Below are 21,805 nucleotides of genomic sequence, written 5' to 3'. Positions count from 1 at the left end.
CCCGAGGAGTCCCAGACTGCAAGAGGGCACAGGGAGGGCTGAGGGACCACCCCTTCCCCTCGAGTGCACAAATTTTTGTGCACCGGGCCTCTAGTAGCTTATAAATAAATAAAAAATACACGTATTTTAAATGAATGTTTGATGAGTTTTGACACAATAAAAAAAATTCCCTTGAGCCCCATCCCAGTTAATCTCTGGGCAACCAGTTTTGATTTCTGTCACCATATTTTTCTAGAGTTTCATAACACTAGAATCATATATTATATACACACTTTTAAAACCTGGCTTCTTTTTCTCAGCATGTTTTGATATTCATGTTGCTGTATGCATTAGTAGTTCATTCATTTTTATTGCTGATAGTATTTAACTGTATGGACACACTATAATTTATTTATCCATTCACCTATTGATTGTGGCATACATTTTATCATCCTTTTACTTTTAACCTATCCCTGTCTTCATACTTAATGTGCGTTTCCGCCCTGGCCAGTGTGGCTCATCCCATGCACTGAAAGCTGCAGGTTCGATTCCTGGTCAGGGCACATGCCCAGGTTGTGGGCTTGATCCCCAGTAGGGAGATCTCTCTCCCTTTCACTTCCTGTCTTTAAAATATATCAATAAAAATATTTAAAAAAATAAAGTGGGTTTCCCTTACACAGGATATACTTAGGTCTAGCTATTTTATCCAATCTGACCATCTCTGCCTTTCAATTAAAGTGTGTATATTATTTGCATTTTATAAATTACTAGAGGCCTGGTGCACAAAAATTTGTGCACTTGGGGGTCCCTCAGCCCAGCCTGTGCCTTCTTGCAGTCTGGGACCCCCTGGGGGATGTCCACCTGCTGGCTTAGGCACACTACCCAGAGATCAGGCCTAAGCTGGCAGTCAGACATCCCTTTGGCAGCCCGGGAGCCCTCAGGGGATCTACACTTGCCAGCGGGGAGTAGGCCTAAACTGCAGTCTGACATCCTTAGCGCTGCTGAGGGGGCAGGAGAGGCAGCCACCACCACTGCTGTGCTGGCAGCTGACAGCCTGGCTCGTGGGTGAGCAGAGCTACCCCTGTGGGAGTGCACTGACCTGCAGAGGGCAGCTCCTGCATTGAGTGTCTGCCCCCTGGTGGTCAGTGTGTGTCATAGTGACCAATCATTCCCAGTCATTCTGTTGTTAGGGTCAGTTTGCATATTACCCTTTTATTATATAGGATAAGTATAGTTGGATAAAAGTCCACCCACCATCTTGCTACTTAATTTCTTGACCCAACTGTTCTTTCTTCTACTTTTCCTATATTCTTGCCATCCATATTTTAGATTTAACTGAGAGTTTTTTTTTAAATTGATCTAAGAGAAAAAGGAAAGAAGGGAGGGAGGGGGAGAGAGAGAGAAAGGAAGAGAGAGAGAAACATCAATGTGAGAGAGAAACATAGATCAGTCCATCACCCAATAGCGTCCTGACCGGGAATCAAACCCACCATCTTATGGTGTATGGGATGATGCTTCAACTGAGCCACATTGACCAGGGGTTAATTGAGTATTTTTTATGATTATGTTTAATCTCTACTAATGGCTTATTAACTATACCTTCTCATGTTTTTAGGGGAGTACTCTACAGCAGATATTGGAAAACTTTTTCTGTAAAGAGCCAGATAATAAATATTTTGGGCTTTGTGGGCCATAAGATCTTTGTTCCAACTACAGACTCTGCACTGTGGTGCAAAAGCAGCCATAGGCAACACATAAACAAATGGGTATGGCTGTGTTCCAATAAACTTTTTCTTTTTTAAAAAACATATTTTATTGATTTTTTTACAGAGAGGGTGGGAGAGGGATAGAGAGTTAGAAACAATGATGAGAGAGAAATATTGACCGGCTGCTTCCTGCACACCCCCTACCAGGGATGTGCCCGCAACCAAGGTACATGCCCTTGACCAGAATTGAACCTGGGACCCTTCAGTCCACAGGCCGACGCTCTATCCACTGAGCCAAACCAACCAGGGCCCAATAAACTTTTTCTACAAAAATAAGCAGTGAGCAGGATTTGGCTTACTGGTTTGCTGAACCCTGTACTATGGTTTACAATATACACCTTTAACTTATCACAGTTAATTTTCAAATAATTTCATGCCATTTTAGGTATAGTGTAGTGGACGCTACAACAATATACTTCCATTCCCCTTGCTTTGTAGTAGCATTTATTTTACTAGAGGCCTGGTGCATGAAATTGTGCATGGTGGGGGGGGGGGAGGTTTCCTCAGCCCAGTCTGCGCCCTCTCGCAGCACGGGGCCCCTCAGGGGATGTCCATCTCGCGACTGGTCATTCTGCTGTAACAATCACTTAGGCTTTTATTATATAGATGGAACTACCTGACAGTCAATGTGCCTCCCTCAGGGGTCCTGGATTGCGAGAGGGTGCAGGCCAGGCTGAGGGACCCCACCAGTGCACAATCGAGGCTGGGGAGGGACGTGGGAGGTTGGCCAGCCAAGGAGGGACTGCAGGAGGACTCCAAGGCGTGTCTGGCCCATCTCACTCAGGCCCAATGGGCCAGACCCTAGCAACAAGCTAACCTATTGGTCAGAGCGTCTACCCCCTGGTGGTCAGTGCACGTCATAGCAACTGGTCATCATAGCGAGTGGTTGAGCAGCCTTAGCATATCATTAGCATATTATGCTTTGGTTGGTTGAACGGATAACCGTACAACCGGACACTTAGCATATTAGGCTTTTATTATATAGGATTTCTATATGTTATAGGCCATACAATACATTATTTTTGCTTTGATAAGTGATATTTTGAAGAAATTCTGAAATGAGGATAAATCTCTTTTATTTTTACCCACATATTCATCCCCTTTGTATCGATCCAAATTTCCATTTAGTATTATTTTTTTTTTGTTTGAAGGGCTTCCTCAAACATTTCTTGGTGTGCAGATGTTGCTGGCAACAAATTCTCTCAGCTTTGGCAAGTCAGAAAAAGGCTTTATTTCACCTTCGTTTTTGAAGAGAATTTTGCAAAAAATTCTACGTTGACAGATATTTTTTTCCTTTCAGCACTCTAAAGAACTATGTCTCCTGGTTTGCAGAGTATATATTTACCTTTGTTTCTCTGTATGCAATGTCTTTTTAACTCTTACTCCTTTTAATATTTTCTCTTTATCATTGGTTTTAAACAATTTTATTATAACTTTTTTTTCTATGGTATTCTTTATGATTATCTTGCATGTGAGTCATTACATTTCTTCGAATTTGGAAGAATTTTGGCCATTATTCAAATATTTTTTCCTGTCTCCTACCCTTCTTCTTTTGGGGTTCTAGTTACACTTAATATTAGTTCATGTGATTCAGGGCACCGAGGTGCTCTTCATATTTTTGTTTTTGTTTTTCCCCTCTCAGCTTCATTTTGGATAGTTTTCATTGTCATGAGCTTCAATGTCACCGACCTTTTCTTCAGTAGTGTTTTATCTGCTGTCAATTCCATCTGCACTGTTTTTCACTTCAGACATATTTTTCATCTCTAGAAGTTCCACTTATTTTATTTTTATATCTTCTACTTCTCTTCATGTTATGCTTATGTTTTCTTTCTATCCTCTGAATAAAAGGATCATATTTATAATAACTACTTTAAAATCCTGGTCTGTTAATGTCATCCTTTCATCACTTCTAAGTCTATTTCAATATCGTAGTTCTTTTCCTGCTTGTTCATATGCCTAGTCATTTTTTAAAATATATATATTTTTATTGATTTTTTTTTTTTTTTTACAGAGAGGAAGGGAGATGGATAGAGAGTTAGAAACATCGATGAGAGAGAAACATCAATCAGCTGCCTCCTGCACACCCCCTACTGGGGATGTGCCCACAACCAAGGTACATGCCTTTGACCGGAATCAACCCCGGAACCCTTCAGTCTGCAGGCCGATGCTCTATCCACTGAGCCAAACCGGTTAGGGCCCTAGTCATTTTTGATTGGAGGTAAAAACTGTTAATTTTACATTGTTGAGTGCTGGATCTTGTATAGTTAAGTAACTTTCTTTTTTTAAAACATGTTTTTTTTTAAATATAGAGAGGAAGGGAGAGGGAGAGAGAGACAGAAACATCAATGATGAGTGACAATCATGGATCGGCTGTCTCCTGCATGCCTCCTACTGGGGATTGAGCCCGCAACCCAGGCATGTGCCCTTGACCAGAATTGAACCCAGGACCCCTCAGTCTGCAGGCCGACGCTCTATCCACTGAGCCACACAAGCCAGGGCTAAACATATTTTTATTATTTTTTTTTTTTAAGAGAGAGGAAGGGAAAGGGAGAGAGAGCTAGAAACATCAATGAGAGAGAACATTGATTGGCTGCCTCCTGCACGCCTCTCACCCGGGATTGATCTCGCAACTCAAGCATGTTCCCTGACTGGGAAATTGAACCAGCAAACTCTTGGTGCTGGGTTGATGCTCAACTACTGTGCCACACCGGCTGGGCGTTAAGTTACTTTCAAGCCTTTAAGAAAAGTCTACTAGCGTGGATCTAGAGAATCCTTTATTTGAGGGCCAATTTGGTCCCACTTCTAAAATATGGTTCTTCTGGAAGTCTCTACTGAATATTCATGTATTCAGTGATGTCTTTTCCTTCTGGCTGGAGAGAAGTCAAATGATTTCTGGCACTGTATGAGCACTGAAAATTATTCATCTTACAGCTCCTAGTAATTGTTTTCCTTGGAAGTTGTTCTGGCCTGGTCCTATGGTTTAGAATTTAGCTGAAGCCTCAGCTGTGAGCTGAGGCAACATAAAGTTAATCTCATTTGTTTCTCTTCTCTCAGAGATCACAGTCCTGTGCTGTTGTCCAATGTCTAAAAACAGTTGTTTCACATATTCTGTCTGGTGTTCTAGTTGTTGACAGCAGGACAACAATTTCCATGGCAGTTAATTCTTTGTAAATACATGATTTGAATTTTTATATAAAAACTAAAAAGAAGCCAAGTCAAAAATCTCTTTTGCTTTAATCCTTCCAAAAGAGTAGTCTATGTTTCTAAGGAAGAAGACACCAGAAACAGTACTGTGAACTTAACACACAGCACATACCAGCTAAAGTTTTCAATATATAAAGATATTTGACATTTTTAACAGTTTCTTTCTCATTTCTAAGAGAATCCTGAGCAATCCAGTGTTTTCTTAGTCAGAGCCACTAATATGAACATCCCTATCTCTTCTGCAGGTAGTAATGATGATGAACTCATAAAACTAGGTGACTAACTTGTTTACCTGGTGTTTTTCCCATCAATTATTTCCTTTCCATATAAGAAAAAAATTTTCAACTATAGATTTCAAAAATTAGACCGAGTTGAATTTAAATAAAAGAAATCTATGACTTTAAACACATATGGTATGGAAAATTTCACTAAAACATCAGTTTCACAGGTTAGTGCTTAAGGGTTATTATTTTAAAATAACCGAGAGAAAATTAGTCTTTCTCGTGTACTTTAACTTTCTTCTTTAAAGGCTGTGAAGCTTTTCAAAGGAATGAAACATGAAAGCTTTGAGAAACTACATGGAATAGTACACTTCAGAACTGATTAAGCTTCATTGTAATATTGCTTTTGAAATAAATCTGCAGGTCTCCTTCTTTCCCACATAATAAATTGTAATGTAAATATTAGTTTTCTTGTTTTGCAACCAAAAAAGGACAATTACCAAAGTTCTTCCAGTTTAACAATATCTAAAATTGCTGGTTGTAGTTAAGTCACAATGAACATTTCCAAGCTAATGAGAGTTGTCTGCTATTATTCTCTGGAGACAGATATTCTTTTTTTAAGTGTAAATTTCGTCAGGTGACTCTTGGATTGTTGTTTTCTTCATCTTTTGCTATTATTTCCATTTCAATAAAATAAGAAATACTGTATGTTTTACATCAGTGCGTTTCAAAGAAATCTAGAAATATGGGGCATCCAGTATGAATACTGAGCGATAGAACATGACAGCAGATTTAGGCATAAAAATAAAAAGACAAGGAATTTTCCAGACTAAAAGAAGTGCGAGGCAAACAAATATTTGGGTTTTAAGAAGAAATTGTTTTTTTAAAATGTATTTGGGGCAATAGGTATAAAAAAGTCATAAAATACAAATACTTGTTATTTAGCCAATTGTTAAAAATGTTTTAAAATGCATAGTGGGATGTTTGATTGGTGTTCAAAATAATGGGTAAAATCTCTAAAATATATTATGAACTTGACTGTATATATCTTAAGGTCTTACTATGAAAGGGAACTGGTACAATAAGGAAGCACATGTGGAGTGCTTTCTATAAAACTATTTAGAGCTGAACTTTATATGATGGATGATTCCAGTGGCTGTCTTACCATTGTCTCTTTCTTCCCTCTTTTTGTAATATTCTACATCAAGACTGTGAAATATAAGCATAAAATTTTAGTGTTGGAGGGCCAGGGAAATCACACAGACTAGTGTCCTTCGTTTACAGGTAAGCAGAACAAAGTTGAACAAGGTTAAATGATAGTGCTAAGGTCATATACAGTAGTTCAACCCAAAGCCATTTTACAGCATCTAATGATGTTAACTACTCCTTCACTTTATAAAAAGCTTTCCTTTTTCATGCCCTCCTGGTTGTTTTTACCTTTCTGTTTATACCTTCCACTTTTCCTTCATAGGCTCTTCCTGTATTCATCCCTTAAGTTTCTAAGTGCTTTACCTAAGGCCTCTGTGCTTCTCTATCCACACACTCTCTAGGCAATCTGATCTTCTTACAAAGTGTCAGCTACCATCTAAATGCTGATGTTCCAAACCTAAAGTCAATTGTTTGCTGGACAACTAGGTTTCCCACAGGCATACCCTAAACTCAAAAATCCTAAAACTAAATTAATCTTCTTCCAAACCCTCTGACATTTCTCATCTCAGTCAATAACACCATCATTACATAACTATGGCCCAAACCAGAAAATTGTCTGATATCCCTGACTCCTCTTGTGGATGAAAAAAGGGCCACATACTAAACCCGATGAGCTTAGGAGAGGCTTGCATGGTGGGCCTTACAAACTCAGGACCATGCAGGATGGCCTGAACATAAAAATTCCTAAGTAAAAGCAGGTCGTGGTGGGTATTCATGTCCCAGGCCTGTAATTTCCTTGACACAGGTCAATCTTTACCTTAAGTGAGCCCGTTTTATTGTCTTTTTGCATCCAACAAAACCTATTTTTGAAATTTCAGAGTAATATTTTTCAGGCCCCTCAAAGCACAACTGCCAGAGCAGGAAAACACAGATCCCCTCATTGTTATCTTGTTGCCCAAATACCAGCTCTATGTACTGCAGGTGTTTACTGAGGCAGATTAGTAAGAAGCTAGGAAAATTCCTTGGCAAGTGGAATGCGGAAACTGCGACAGAGAGTTAAACAAATGGTTGAGCAATTAGAATTGAGCTAATAAATCACAAGAACTTATCTTCCCTAACCAAAGACACCTAAAAGCAGATAGTTTACATCTCTCCTCCCCAACCAAAGAGCAGGTAGCTGAAATCATCCAAGTCAGGGTACATCCAACAGAGTACCCAGTTAGTGCCATTAGTGTCAGACAAACCCAAGAAGGATGAAGTCAGGGGAATAAACAACACAACAGCCCCAAAACACAAATCCAAGACAAAGGTGAAGCTGACCAGATAATGATCTCAAACCCCACTATACACTCATTTTGATATATCAGCATATTAAAGGACATACCTAGAAAGCTGATAAATAAGTAGTATTCTGATTAAGACCTAAAATTTCTGCCTGCAGAAAATAGATAAAAGCCCTTAAGACAAAGAATGCCAGCATGTGCTCTCCCTTGAGCATTTCCATAGGCACGTATTTTCACTTTCTTTCTCCTGAGTTCTAAGGGCTGCAACCAGGGGAGCAGAGGGGAGCAGCAGTTGGTCCCAGGCTCACGCTTCGATCCTGTCTCCACGGGTCCTCCTGTTGCCTCTCTGACTTTTCAGCAAGCCCAGCAGCCCTACCACGCATGGCTCACTTCTTCTGCCTCTGGGACTTGTTTTCCCGAGTTGAAGCAGCCCTGCCCTGGCTCATTTCCTTTGTCTCCGTGATCTTCTTTCTGAGTCAAAGCAGCTGTGTCTTGGCTCAATCCTGTTGCTATGATCTTACTTCTTCTATCCTAAGCCCTTCCATTGTCTCACTGTCCTAAACTTTATTAAATGTACTCTCAAAATCACCTGGACTTATATCTTTGAAATCTTTCCTGCACAAAGTCAAGGACCCACACATCTAAGACCTGTGCTGGGACAGACTTGCCTCAGCCCTGTCCCTTTCCAGTGACATTTACTATGCAGTAACCACAAATGTAAAAGAAATATGTGTTTCTCCATTTTGCTTTTTATCCAATCCCAGAAATTTCCTCACTTTGCATTTTTCTGCCTCCTTAATCTACCACCAGTGGATTTCATGTAATCCTCCTGTGTCTCCATTTATACTAACGTATAAAATAAGGTGCAAAACTGCCAATATCTGCAATATTTTCTCAATCTGTCAAGATTTTGCTTCCTGGCAACTGTTATCAGTTTGGCTCAAATAAACTCATAAAATTTTTCTACAGGTTTGGACATTTCTTATACTGACAACTCTTAGAGGCAGAACATGACATTTCTCATATCTAATAGGTCAGCACATCCTTTCATTTTATTTCCTAAAATCTCTAATCCTTCCAATTTGCTCTACTATTACCATCTTAATCCAGGTCACCACTGCCTCTTTCTTATAGCAGCTACCTTGTATTGGACTTCTTTCTTCACTCAAGCCTTGCTCCCATTCAAAAATAATCCACACTAAATCAGGGTAATCTTTCTTCTCCAAAAAACCCCACTATCCTGAAGTTGGTATTTTGTGTTTATCATTACCATCCATTACACACACACACACACACACACACATGCGCGTGTGCGCACGCACAGATGCAGATGCAGATACATACCCAAATATACATATACATAGTAAGTATTGTGATAGCCAGCCTCTGAGATAGCTCTATATGATCCTTGCCTCTAGGTATTCACATCCTTGTGTGGTATCATCCCACATCAAATCATGTCTGCTCTGCATAATCAGAATACAGCAGATGTGATGGTGTGAAACTTCTGAGGTTATGCCATAAAAGACTGTAGCTTCTGTCCCATTCTCTTGAATCACTCGCTCTGGGGAAACCAGCAGTTACATCATGAGGAAAATCCTACAATCCTATGGAGAAGTCAACATGGAGAAGAAGTAGGGCCTCCCACCAAGAGCCAGCACCAACTTCTCCACAATATTAGTAAGCAACCTTAGAACATGACTCACTTTTAGTTAAGGAGTTTTAATTTCAGACCATCCTATGTGGTTACTTTAGGTCTCTGAGTTTGTAAGGCTGTCATGCAGGTCTCCCCTTAGCTTGTCAGGCAAGTTTAGTATATGGGCCCTTTTTTATCCACAAAACTAAGATGTGATTATGAGGCCTAAATGATAAAAATTCATCCCTTACCCCTATTTCCTAAAAACAAAGTTATAAATCATTTTTTAATATGTGCTATTACTAGTCCTATGTGAAAGTTGTACAACCTATGTACCTTTTGTAATTCTGGTACTTTTAAAATCAGTTTATGAAAAGAATTTCTTATAAATGTCGACAAAGCATTTGTGTGAAGTAAATGGCCATTCCATCCCTTCCTTCTATCCATCTACTCATTCTACTGAGAATTAAAGATTTTATTTTGCTTTTGTAAAAATGAAACCCTGTACTAATATAGTGCTCTAGCCGCCCCCCTTTTTTATAAGAATACTGCTTTTGATGGTGCTGTTGTGAAAGTAACTTCATTAAATTAGACCCCACTTTAATTTCTGGGTGGTGAAAAATACAATACAATCTGAAATAGTGACAGTCAAGTAGAACAATTATGGGTCTTGGAAACTCAGATTTGGTAGTACTCAAGTTCTACCATAGGAGACACGTTGAATCCCCAAGCACATTACTGATTACTAAATATAACTGTATCTCAGTTTCCTTTCCTATATTGCAGGGATTCTAATATTTCACAAGATTCAATGAGAATATGTGAAATGTCTGCTATAATAGTTTCTCTTGCTTCTTCTAAAATCTAAAGTCTTAAAACCTGAAGACTAAAATTATATAACACATCCATGAGAACTTTCCCAATCATGCCTTTAAATTTCAAGACAACAAAAATGACTTGTTCCACTGAATGCAAAAAAGGTTGAGAATATAAATTATGCAAACCAATTCTGTGTTCCTTAGTATTTTTGGATAATTTACCTCTTTGAGAATCTGATAAAGGTATAGATTCCTCCCTTACCCCTATTTCCTAAAAATTTCAAATAATTTATACATAAAAGTTTTAGATGTAATTTATTTTATTGCCTTGGAAATGGATTTCTTTCATAATGCCTGCTATGGACTGAACTGTGTTATAGTGTCCTCCCACCACCCCCATTCATATGTTGAATTTCTAATTGCCAATGTGACTATCTGGAGATAGGGTCTGTAAGAGTATTTAAGATTAAATGAGGTCATAAAGATTGGGCCCTAATACGACAGGACTGGTTTTATAAGAAGTGTAAGTGCTCTCCCCACTCCCCATTGTGAGAGGTGGCCATCTGCAAGCTAGGAATAGTGTTCTTACCAGAACCAACCATGCTGGCACCCTGATCTCAAGACTTCCAGCCTCCAGAACTGAGAGAAAATAAATTGTTTTTCTTTAAGCCACCCAGTCTATGGTATTTTGTTATGGCAGCCTGAGCAGACTACTATATTGCCATATTTTAAAAAATAAATGTTAGCAAAATCTGAAGCACTTTTTTTCTTTTTAAAACAAAATTAATGGCTATTTCCTGTTTTTTAAAGACATAAAACAAGACTACAATTAAAACAGAAAATAAACTTTAATTCTATATAAAATAACATTTCAATTATAAGTCTGCTATATTGCTTAGCTTGAATAAGGAAGTCACATAATGGGCCCAGTTTTGGAATATGGTAACTTAAATATCATCTTTGATATCTAAAAGGTTGTGCCTTTCTGTTTTGATGAAAAGAAGTGTGAGAACTTTGAGACTATAAGTATGTGGTAAAAACATAATCACAGCTCCCATAGCTCACTTTGCCAATGATGCTAGTCTAGAGAACCTAAGAATTCTCTAATACTCATAGAATTGAATTCATATCACTACTTTGATGCAATATTAAAATGAAAAGATTACAAATTCAAGTTTCAGTTGTAAGGTTTCTGAGCAGAGATAATCTTTAAGAGCTATGACATTTTTAATTCCTGCAGAGAAACTGACAGGCTTTCTATTTATGACCAGCCTACAGAGAAACTTCATCCAGCAGTTGGAAAATTTATATTGTTGTCTCTTTTGAATTACCCACTTCAGAGCTAGAGCTTGTTTAAAATAGTTCACAATTTTCCTACTCAATCAGTAGTAACGATTGTAAGCCTTAAATTAGAAGACTATGCTCGTTCATAAAGCCCCAAATATCCCCAAATAAATCAAGCCATAATTAAATTCTTTTTTGTATTAAACTTTCTCCTCTTTTAAATAGAAAAACTCCTATCCAACATTTAATCAAGCAAAGAAAATAATTCTATTTTGATTCTTTTTCTTATAAATTTTTTTTTCTCATGATAGTGATTACTTCTGTGATAATAGGCAAGGCTTCTTTTGGGGCTATTGGAAGAGTCTTAAATGCCAGAATGTACCAGTTGGGGCGGGGGGGGAATGGGTGAAGCTCCTTTCTTCTCTGAGGCAATATACATATGCATGATACTCAGTGTGGAAGATGCATCATTTGTGTAGAAAAAAAAAAGTAACAGGATCTTCCTCAGAGTCAAAAAAATTTTTTTCTGGTTGTTATTTTGGCAAAAAATTTTAAAACTCTTTCAAAGCTGGTGATAGTCATTCATGTTAACAGCCTTTCTAATTTCCATAAGAGAATTCACATATTTAGGATTTTTCTTTAACTGTGAAAAGTTGCTTATTAACAGATAAAAACTAGGAACAAATTCATCAGAGGAATATCAATAGTTTCATCAAGTTACATTGTGGAGGGAAATAGAAGAGTTTCCAATTTCCTCAAAACTTATTTCAAAATATTGGGATAAATGTTGCAATCCTAGACTAGATGACATCATCTGATATTTGACATAAATTTGCTTCTATTCCAAGCTAAGCCAGTTCAAATACTGTCAGCACATAAAGCTTAAAAGTCTTTCCAATTTCATGTGATTGGTTTTCTTGGCAATGATAGTCAATTATACAGAATCATTAAAAAGGGGGGGGATATTTTGTGATGGAACAAGTTCAATTACATTCTGGTAGTTTCAAATTGAAGCTTCTATTTCTAAAAAAATGCAAACTGTAGAATACATTTCAAAAATGGAAAAATGCAAGGTGTTTCAGTTGTTCCAACTTCATATTTAGGTTGGTGAGAATGCTGACCACATTAGAACACTGGAGCTTTGTGTTGCATCATTTTTGGAGTTTCATTTCTTTCTCTCTTTTTTTAAAGTTGAAATGAAAGATAGTAGTGGGATATGTTTGTGCCTTCAATATGATGATGACAATAAATACAAAATTTATAACTGTGTACAAGAGTGTGACCATTAGTAACACAGCATGACTCAAAAAATCGTCTTCTCTTTTTTCTAAAATGATTTCAAAAGTAACAGGAAACACTTTAGAAAATATAAAGAATTCTTACAAATCAATACTAAGACAATAGCAATCTTTTGAATGGGCAAAAAAATTTGGATACTTTACCAACAAAAATATTTGAAAGGTTACTAAAAACCTTAAAAGATTCTTATTAGTCATTCGTGAAATGTAAATTAGAACCACAAGGAAAACCATCCACTAGAATGCCTATGATCAAGAAGATCAACCATACCAAGTGTTGGGGAGGATATGGGGAAACTGGGACACTCATACATTGTTCTTGGGAATGCAATGTGGTACAGCCACTTTGGAAAACAGTTTTATAATATACCAAAGAGTTAAGTATATACTTACCATATGACCCAGCCATTCCATTCCTAAGTATCTACCCAAGAGAAATGAAAACATATGTCCACACAAAGATTATAAGCAAATGTTGATAGCAACATTATAGTAAATAATTTAAATGTTTTTTCTTTTGGTAAGTGAATAAACAAAATGTGGTATTTCCATGTACTCAGCAATATAAATAAAGAACTACAATACGTGCTACAATATGGAGAAAGCTCAAAGGCATTAACATGTAAAAGAAGCTAGATGCAAAAGACTACATTTTGTATGAATCCATTTATATGACTTTAGAAAAGGTTTAACTATAGAGACAGAAAGTATATTAGTGGTTGCCTGGGACTTAAGATGGGAGCAGGGATTGATTGCAAAACAGAAACAAAGGAACTTTTAGGGGTGAAGCACATCGTCTATAGCTGGATTCTTATGATGCTTACAGAGTGATAGGTGACTTTTATGGTATGTACCATATATCTCAATAAAGCTTTTTAAAAACAGTAATGGGACAAAAACCAAAGGAAAAAACTGGGATAGGTATTTATTCCCCAAAATATCCATAGACCTTAGGTTAAGAATTTATAAGATCACCCATACTTGGATTGATTAAATAGTTGATTGTTTATTATTAAACAGGAATTTCCAATAACCCTTCATTGCTAAAATTATTTGCCTTCAAACCATTTTTTTAAAGAATTCTTATATTTTTTGTTAAATACAAAATAAACACAACTCTCTACCACAATTCAATACAGAACTAACTGAGTAGCATTACATTTCTGTAAAGAGAAATGAAGGCAGCTACAAGAAGTTATTCTTCCTTGCTCTTACTATAGCTCACCTTTGGCACTTTCTCTGTAGCTAAGGTGAAGATATGTCCTGACTTACGCTATTAAAAATTGTCAGGACAACTCTGGTTGTCCCTTTTCACTCTCAAAAGTGCCCTCGGTTGGATGATAAATTATACACTGACCCTGTATATAGAGGAATTACTCTCATTCTTTACTTCCATTAATAAGGAAGGGAACCCCTACAGCAGTGATTAGTCCTTCCCAATGCTGCGACTCTTTAATACAGTTCCTCATGTTGTGGTGACCCCCAACCATAAAATCATTATTATTTTTTAAATATATTTTATTGATTTTTTACAGAGAGGAAGGGAGAGGGATAGCGAGTTAGAAACATTGATGAGAGAGAAACATTGATCAGCTGCCTCCTGCACACCTACTGGGGATGTGCCTGCAACCAAGGTACATGTCCTTGGCCTGAATCGAACCTGAGACCTTTCAGTCCACAGGCCGACGCTCTATCCATTGAGCCAAACCGGTTAGGGCCATAAAATTATTTTCATTGCTACTTCATAACTGTAATTTTGCTACTGTTATGAATAGTAATGTAAATATCTGATATGCAGGACTTATTTAGGCGACCCCTGTGAAAGGGTCGTTAGACCCCCAAAAGGGGTCGCGACCCACAGGTTGAGAACAGCTGCCCTAATGGCTAATCACATAAACATTTCACAGTGAGCCATTTTACAGTTGAGGATCTGGGGCACAGAGAAATTAAAATAAGAATTCCAAACCACATATTTTAGATTAGCCGTCTGTAACACTACCACAACCACCCTTTAAGGAAAAAGAGTTTCTGGTGGGTAAGTACTCTTACTGCAGGCTAAGTGCACTTTTCTCTTGGAGGTGGTAAATAATACTATCTCCATTTCACAGATAGGAAAAGACTTTAAAGAAGTTAATTACCTTTCCTAAGGTTACAAGGTGGTTAAATGGTGGAAGTGAGATGTAAACCCAGCTCTGTTTGACTCCAAAGCTCTTCTCTTACCTCTAAGCACAATCCTCCCCTGACAGGGAACATGATTGTGGGTACAGGTATGTGCATGTGTACCTGTATGCAATGTATCCAGAGAAGTTCTTGAGTTCAGGTCCATGAGACTAGGGAGTCTATGAATTGGTTTAAGGTAGTCTGGTCACTAAGAAATTATATGTAAAATTTCCTATGTGTATGTATAAATTTTCTAGAGAAAGAATCTGGAGCTTATATCAGATCCTCAAAAATATTTATGGCACATACAAAAAATAAGAACCTTTTAGATTGCTTTGGGAGGAAGGTTAGACATTTAAGATAATTTTTATATTTTATATCAGCTATCATTGCCATAATAGAAGATTTGCCAAACAACATATTAATAAGCAATTACTAAGGGGCAGTAAATATTAGGTATTTATACTAGGTATATAAATATCATAATTATATAATGTGGTATTTTAGATTTTGTACTTTTAAAACATTAGGGTCAAGCCCTCATTTGATAATAGAATTTGACCCAGCAGCCCTAGACAGTTTGGCTCAGTGGATAGAGCATTGGCCCGAGGACTGAAGGGTCTCGGATTCGATTCCAGTCAAAGGCACATAACTAAGTTGCAGGCTTAGTCCCCTGATCAGAGTGTGTGTGGGAGGCAACAAATCAATGTCTCTCTCTCATATCAATGTTTCTCTCTGCCTCTCCCCCTCTCTTCCACTCTCTCTAAAAAAAAAAAAATCAATGGAAAAATATCCTTGGGTGAGGATTAAGGATAAAAAAAAAAGAAGACCCAGCAGTTACAACAAAGAGCAATGAATGATAGTAGAGCTGTTAATTACTGGTGACTAAACGCTATTAAAGTCACTGTGTATTAATAGCAGAGTTTTTTCATATGCTATATTGACCTAAGGTAAAATTAAGAAGTACAAAATAAGAAAGGTGTATAATTTGGTGGTAGTGAGAACACTGAGTTGCATTAAATCAAATACTTTTGTGCTACTACTTCTTGATAACTAACATGAGTTATTTTCTTATTGGTGGGAAATTTAGAAGTCATTCTTTTTAAAAATATGTATCCTTTTAGTTTTTGAAAAATATTACCTTCAACCCCTCATGCAACATAGAGACAATCTACTAGTATTTATGTCCTGGGATAACATGCAGTACAACTGTACCATTGTTGTATTACTGAAATACTCCCATACAGATTGGTATATAGGATAATAATAGTAACTCCACTAAGTGGTAAAATTAATAATATATATTTCAATATAAATTCATTAGTTTAAGTTAATTGCCTCTGAATATCTTAGTCATTGGCAGATGACTGTCCCATTGTAGTGTAACTTCGTTGCTATTGATTATACATAACTTATGGAATACATATTAATATATACTGACATATATAACAATGTCAGACAATATCATAAAACCTAGACAATTCTGAATGAAATGCTTTTAGTTCAGCAAAAGCTGAGAAGATTCAATATTATGAACAATATTTTACACAATGAGAGAAATCCTCTCTTTATTGAAACTATCTAATGCTATTACCCTGTAGTGGTAATGAAGGTAATAGGACCTGGGAGTGGTGCTGGCATAGATGTGGACAGCATCCATTTGGATGTTTAATGGGCCAAGACAGTGTGAGGATTAAGAGTGATAGCTATTCACTGTTTTGGAGGGGCTCAAGGAAGAAACGAAGTAGGTGGCATGGGGAGGTGGCATTATGGTCCACTGCCTTTTGGCCATGTGGGAAAAACTGGCCTCTACATACTGATTTTTGACTGGGGTCAACATACCTACCTGTCCTCAGCTGTAACAAAGCGTTGAGTGCTGCTTTTTAATTTATATACGGATATTACTTTGTCAGTTCTCAATGTTTCTAAGAGATAGGATAAAGAAAGCCAGATACTATTTTCCTGATTTTGACTCTGGCCTATTTTTCCTTTCAACCTTTTCATATTACAAATTGAGTACTCACAAATGGATATTTCCTCCAAGTTTAGATAATTTAGCAAAAAATGAACACATATATTCAGATAACTAAACAACTTTGGGAGGGGGTTCTGAAAACACTGCAAATATCAATACTGATTAAATACAGGGGATCCTGGGAATTTCATAGTTGATCTGGGTTTCTTCAGTTTCAGGTATCCTTACAAATTTGCAGGATTGGTTGCTCTACCTCAGAATTAATGCTTATAAGGTTGAAATTAGAGTTCTATCAAACTAAACTTTATACAGAGGGAATATATTTAACAGTCAACCCTAAGCAAATAATCTAAACTGTCAATGTTCAATATTGGGTAAGAGAAATGACCGAGAGTAGTAAACATATCTCCTCTAAACAACCAAAACTTAGATCCTGTTGCCAGTTGGTAGCATCATAGATATTTACAAAGGACCATATACAGTCCTCAAGCATCTGTTCATTCTTTTCCACATCAAAGAAGGGTATTACAGCTTTGAGTCTAATGGAAGAAAAAGACAAGGGAGGGGGGAGGTCTCAGACTTTCAGTTGCTTCCCTGTAGGCTCTGATACTGCAAAGGGGCTGGAGTTTTTTTAGTATTATCCATATCTGAAGACCCAATGGTGAAGAAATACCAAAGATAGTGCTTCTGGGATCTTCACATTAACTATGTCCCCAGTTTAAAAGAAAAAAAGTAATATTCCATATCTCTGAAAACTTAATGGGCCTATTAGTTTTTCTTACTGATTTCTCCTCTAAATTCATTAGATCCTCTTTCAAATTTAATTTCTCTTCTTTAGGACCTTCCTTATTTCTCTGACTCTAAGCAAATTTTAAGTAAAAAAGTATAGTTGACTTAAGGGGGACAAATACATTAGACATAAAAAATGGATTTGCCAAAACTCACCATCAGAGGGCACAACAGTACTGCAATAAGCAACACTCAAATTCTGCCAAGAAAGCCTCTGGTGCACCTAGAAAATACAAAGACACACCTACAGTCAGGACAGATAACAAATGTTTTATGCATTTGTGTGTTTATATAATAAATAACAGCATTTGAGTACCTAAGTAATATGTATTCTTTGTAGAAAAGTGAAAAAATACAGATAAAAGAAAATAAAAATCTCTCAAACTCCCATCATCCTAATAGTAATGAACACTTTGGTTTGTTTTCAAGATTTTATATAAACACATTTACATGCACATATAACACAAATTGTTTTTCATCTACTTTTAAAAACACATAACATTGGCTTTAAGTGCCAACAAGTATAAACTATACTTTCCTGCTTCTTCCTCTTGCTGATTTTTAGACCTGCATTTCTATTATGTTTTTTACCAGGAATCATCAGTTCTTAAGTAGTTATATCATGAATTTACTGTTGCTGGGTAAACATTTGATCTTTCTGTTCACTCCCCTTAAAAAAAACAAAAAGACTTGGTTAGGTAACTTCATTCCTGAATCCTTCATCACCACCATCTTTTGACTGCTAGAAGGAAAACAGTCACACCCATATCTGCCTTTACAACGTCCTCAAAGAGTGTCTCATTGTGCATTTAAGTCTGAAATTTAGGTTCTCAAATTAAACTAAGCTTCAGAAAGAGTAATGAACTTGTTTCTGACTTGCCATTTGCTTAATTTATCCCTTTGTACCTTTTATTTTCCCAGCTCCAGAAAGTATTAAAGAAGGAAGGGAGGGAGGAAGGCATTAACTGACTAAAAACCATGTATTAGCCACAGAGCCAAATATTATATTCCACTCCACCAGCCCAAAGAAAAACCATTCAGGGCTCTACAACAACAATGCCTTGACACAACTATAGCATATAACAGACTTTACATCCTTCATGTGAATATACTACCTCCTACCTCCTTCCAGCTTAAGAGAGCATACAGAAATGTGAGGTTGGCATTTATTTTAAAACTAGAGGCGCAATGCACGAAATTCATACAAGGGGCTTGGCCCTCACAGCCCCGGCTACATCAGTCCTCGCGGCCCCGGCTTCCTCCGGAAGGTTGTCTGAATGGTCGTTCTGCTGTTAGGCCTATTTACCATATTAGCTCTTTACTATATAGGACTAGAGGCCTGGTGCAAAAAATTCGTGCATGGGTAGGGTCCCTAGGCCTGGCCAGAGATCAGGGATGATCTGTGGGGGCACCTGCCTTGGCCGGCCTGGCTCTGCCTGCTCGCCAGCCCCACCCCTCACACTGCCACCAGCTGCCTCCCTCTGCTTGTCTGGCCTGGGGCCTGTGGGCTGGGGGCAGCTCCTGAGTTGAGTGTCTGCCCCCTGGTGGTAAGTGCATGTCATAGTGACAAGTCATTCCACCAGTTGTTCTGCTGTTTGGTCAATTTGCATATTAGGCTTTTATTATATAGGATTTAAAATTTCTTGAGGCTACTTCACAGTTGATCATAATACAATAATGTGTTTTGACACTGACACTGAGAATCTTTAAGTTAATATATATGGTGACTTTACTGTGGACTGTGATTTTCAGACTATTAAAAAAGTTTCAAAACATTTAGTTAAACTCAATCTTACTCAGAGGTCCAGGGATGCTCTGGTTAAAGACAGGTGTACTGGCAACCACTACAACCCCAACCACCTGTTTAAGACCCCTAAAGGAATTGAAAAAAATCCTTGGGCTCTATGAATCAGTTTGAAAACTAATGATGGAAGACAAAGGAAGGTGAGTCCTACTCCTTATTCTACAAATGAGAAAGGTGAGACTCACAGAAGGAAAATAACTTATTAAGAGTCATATATCAGAATCAGGATTAGAATCCAGGTCTCAATACTGCTAATCATCTCTATACACATTCAGGGCCCTGGTCTGGTCTTCTCTGTGTGTCAGTTTGCTCAACTATAGCATTAGGGGGCCAGGATATAGTATTTCCTAGCAATATTAATTTATTTAAAACTAGTGGCTTGGTGCAGGAATTCGTGCACATTGAAAGGAAATTAATTAGAAGAAATATTTTAATATCACTATTCGCCCTTTCTCTATAATAGAAATGTCAACCAAATTCACGATCAACAATGACAGATGGAAATACACGCGTGTGATTGGCGCTAGTGAGAGCTTTATATGTATTGTGCATGCGCAAGTCATGCTTTAAAGATATAGCAGAATAAACTTGCTTAATTAGACCTGCTTTCTGATTTAGCTAAACTTTTTCCAGCCCAGTGAAGCACCCCAACTTCTCTTTCAGGTAATTGTCAACAACACAGCAGTAAATATCAACACGAAGCAGATGATTATTGTAGATCATGCAGGTAGAACAAAGGGTAAAATATTTAACTGCAGCAGAGTTTGACTATATTTTGCGCAGCGAGAAAACCTGAAGTTATTTCAAGGTCCACCATTTCTTACTTCTTTTCAGTCGGGTCAAGTTTCTAAGCTTTCTAAATCTCTGTTTTCCGGCTAATGAAAAGAAAATAGGATTCCACCAAGTCTCCTATCTACCTACTCCAGGACTTCTGTGAGGATCAAATGAGATGAGGAACAGGAAAACGCTTCACAGACATTTGGTTAAAGTGTAAATGTTTCCACCTGGGTATAAAGCAAGTTGTGTTCTTGGGCCGAAGAAACTGCAAGGAGGCTAGTCGCTAGGGAGAGGAAGCCAGGGGTTGCTACGTGACATCATTACCCGGCGCCCACAGTGACCATTTCCGGACTGGCCATGGGGTCTCAGCAGCACTGGCTGCGATTTGGTGGGCTGTAGTTCCAGGGTGGTGGCGGGGCCTGTGTTCCACTTGGGGGAAGCCGAGTGTTGCTTTGTCAGCCAGGTCCACACTGTTGTTTCTCTGTAAATGGCTAGTTTGCGTCACGGCAACTCCTGCATTGAGTGTCTGCCCCCTGGTGATCAGTGCACATCATAGCAACTGGTCGGACGGTGGGAAGGATATGTAGCATGTTAGCCTTTTGTATATATAGATGTTTATTTCTTTTGAATAAATAAGACAAGTACATGAGATAGAATTCAAAAGTACAAAAACTAAGTAAAAAATTACATCTTTTAGCCTAGCTGGCAATGGTTCAGTGGGTGAGCATTAACCTATGAACCAGGTCACAGTTTGATTACAGGACAGGGCACATGCCTGAGTTGCGGGCTCAATCCCCAGTAGCGGGTATGCAGGAGGCAGCATATCAATGATTCTCTCTCATCATTGATGTCTCTATCTCTCTCTCCCTCTCCCTTCCTCTTGGAAATCAATTAAAATTATCTATCTATCTATCTATTTAAAAATTACATCTTTTACACTTAATATTGGCCTTCCTCCTATCCCTGTGGCCCAGCTACTTATTCTCCTCTATGAAGGTTAAATCTAGGTATCCTACCAAAGAAAGCTTTATATATATGTAACTTTGTGCATCTATGAATGTATTTGTGGAAGTTTTAAAAAATGCAACTGGTCGCATGCGGCAGTCCCATTACTCATCTGTTTGGTTCTTAGCTCACTGGTTTTTAGTGACTGAATGGAATTACATGGTACATCTTTACAAATGCCTACTGACAATCCTTTATTATTAAAATACATGATACTAGAGTGAATATCCTTGCAAATGGGCACAGATACTTGAGGATAAAGTACTTCAAGAGAAAGTTCTAGGTTAAAGTTATGTGCACTTTAAGTTTTGGAAGGTATTGCCAAACTGTTTTTCATGGAGGTTATATGCATTTTCATATCTACAAATTACACTCTTGTTCATTAAATGAGTATCTGATTCCCAACACCCTTCTAAACAATGTATTATCAAACCTTTTTATTTTGCAATGTCACAGGTGAACAGGATTTCACCACAGTCATAATTTGCATTATTTTATACTAGGGGCCCGGTGCACGAAATCATGCATTGGGTGTGTGTGTGGGGGGGGGAGTGTCCCTCAGCCCAGCCTGCCCTCTCTCACATACTGGGAGCCCTCAGGCGTTGACCCCATCACCCTCCAATCGCAGGATCGGCCCCTTGCCCAGGCCTGACGCCT

General features: G+C 37.9%; 1 protein-coding gene across 1 annotated transcript in view; it reads right to left on the bottom strand.

The window, feature by feature from the left end:
- MCU (mitochondrial calcium uniporter) overlaps positions 1–21,805 on the bottom strand; it is a 78,694-nt gene that overhangs the window by 22,557 nt on the left and 34,332 nt on the right. Inside the window, exons 2-3 of the mRNA XM_006761021.1 lie at positions 19,258–19,315; positions 17,719–17,785 (exon numbers count right to left, since the gene is read on the bottom strand). Of these exons, the coding sequence (XP_006761084.1) occupies positions 17,719–17,785; positions 19,258–19,315 (125 nt within the window). The remainder of the gene's footprint in view (positions 1–17,718; positions 17,786–19,257; positions 19,316–21,805) is intronic.

This window comes from Myotis davidii, unplaced genomic scaffold (genome assembly GCF_000327345.1).
Source record: "Myotis davidii unplaced genomic scaffold, ASM32734v1 scaffold134, whole genome shotgun sequence".
Lineage (NCBI taxonomy): Eukaryota > Metazoa > Chordata > Mammalia > Chiroptera > Vespertilionidae > Myotis > Myotis davidii.
The sequence above is the reverse complement of the archived record's forward strand: the minus strand, read 5'-3'. Positions and strand labels throughout refer to the sequence as shown.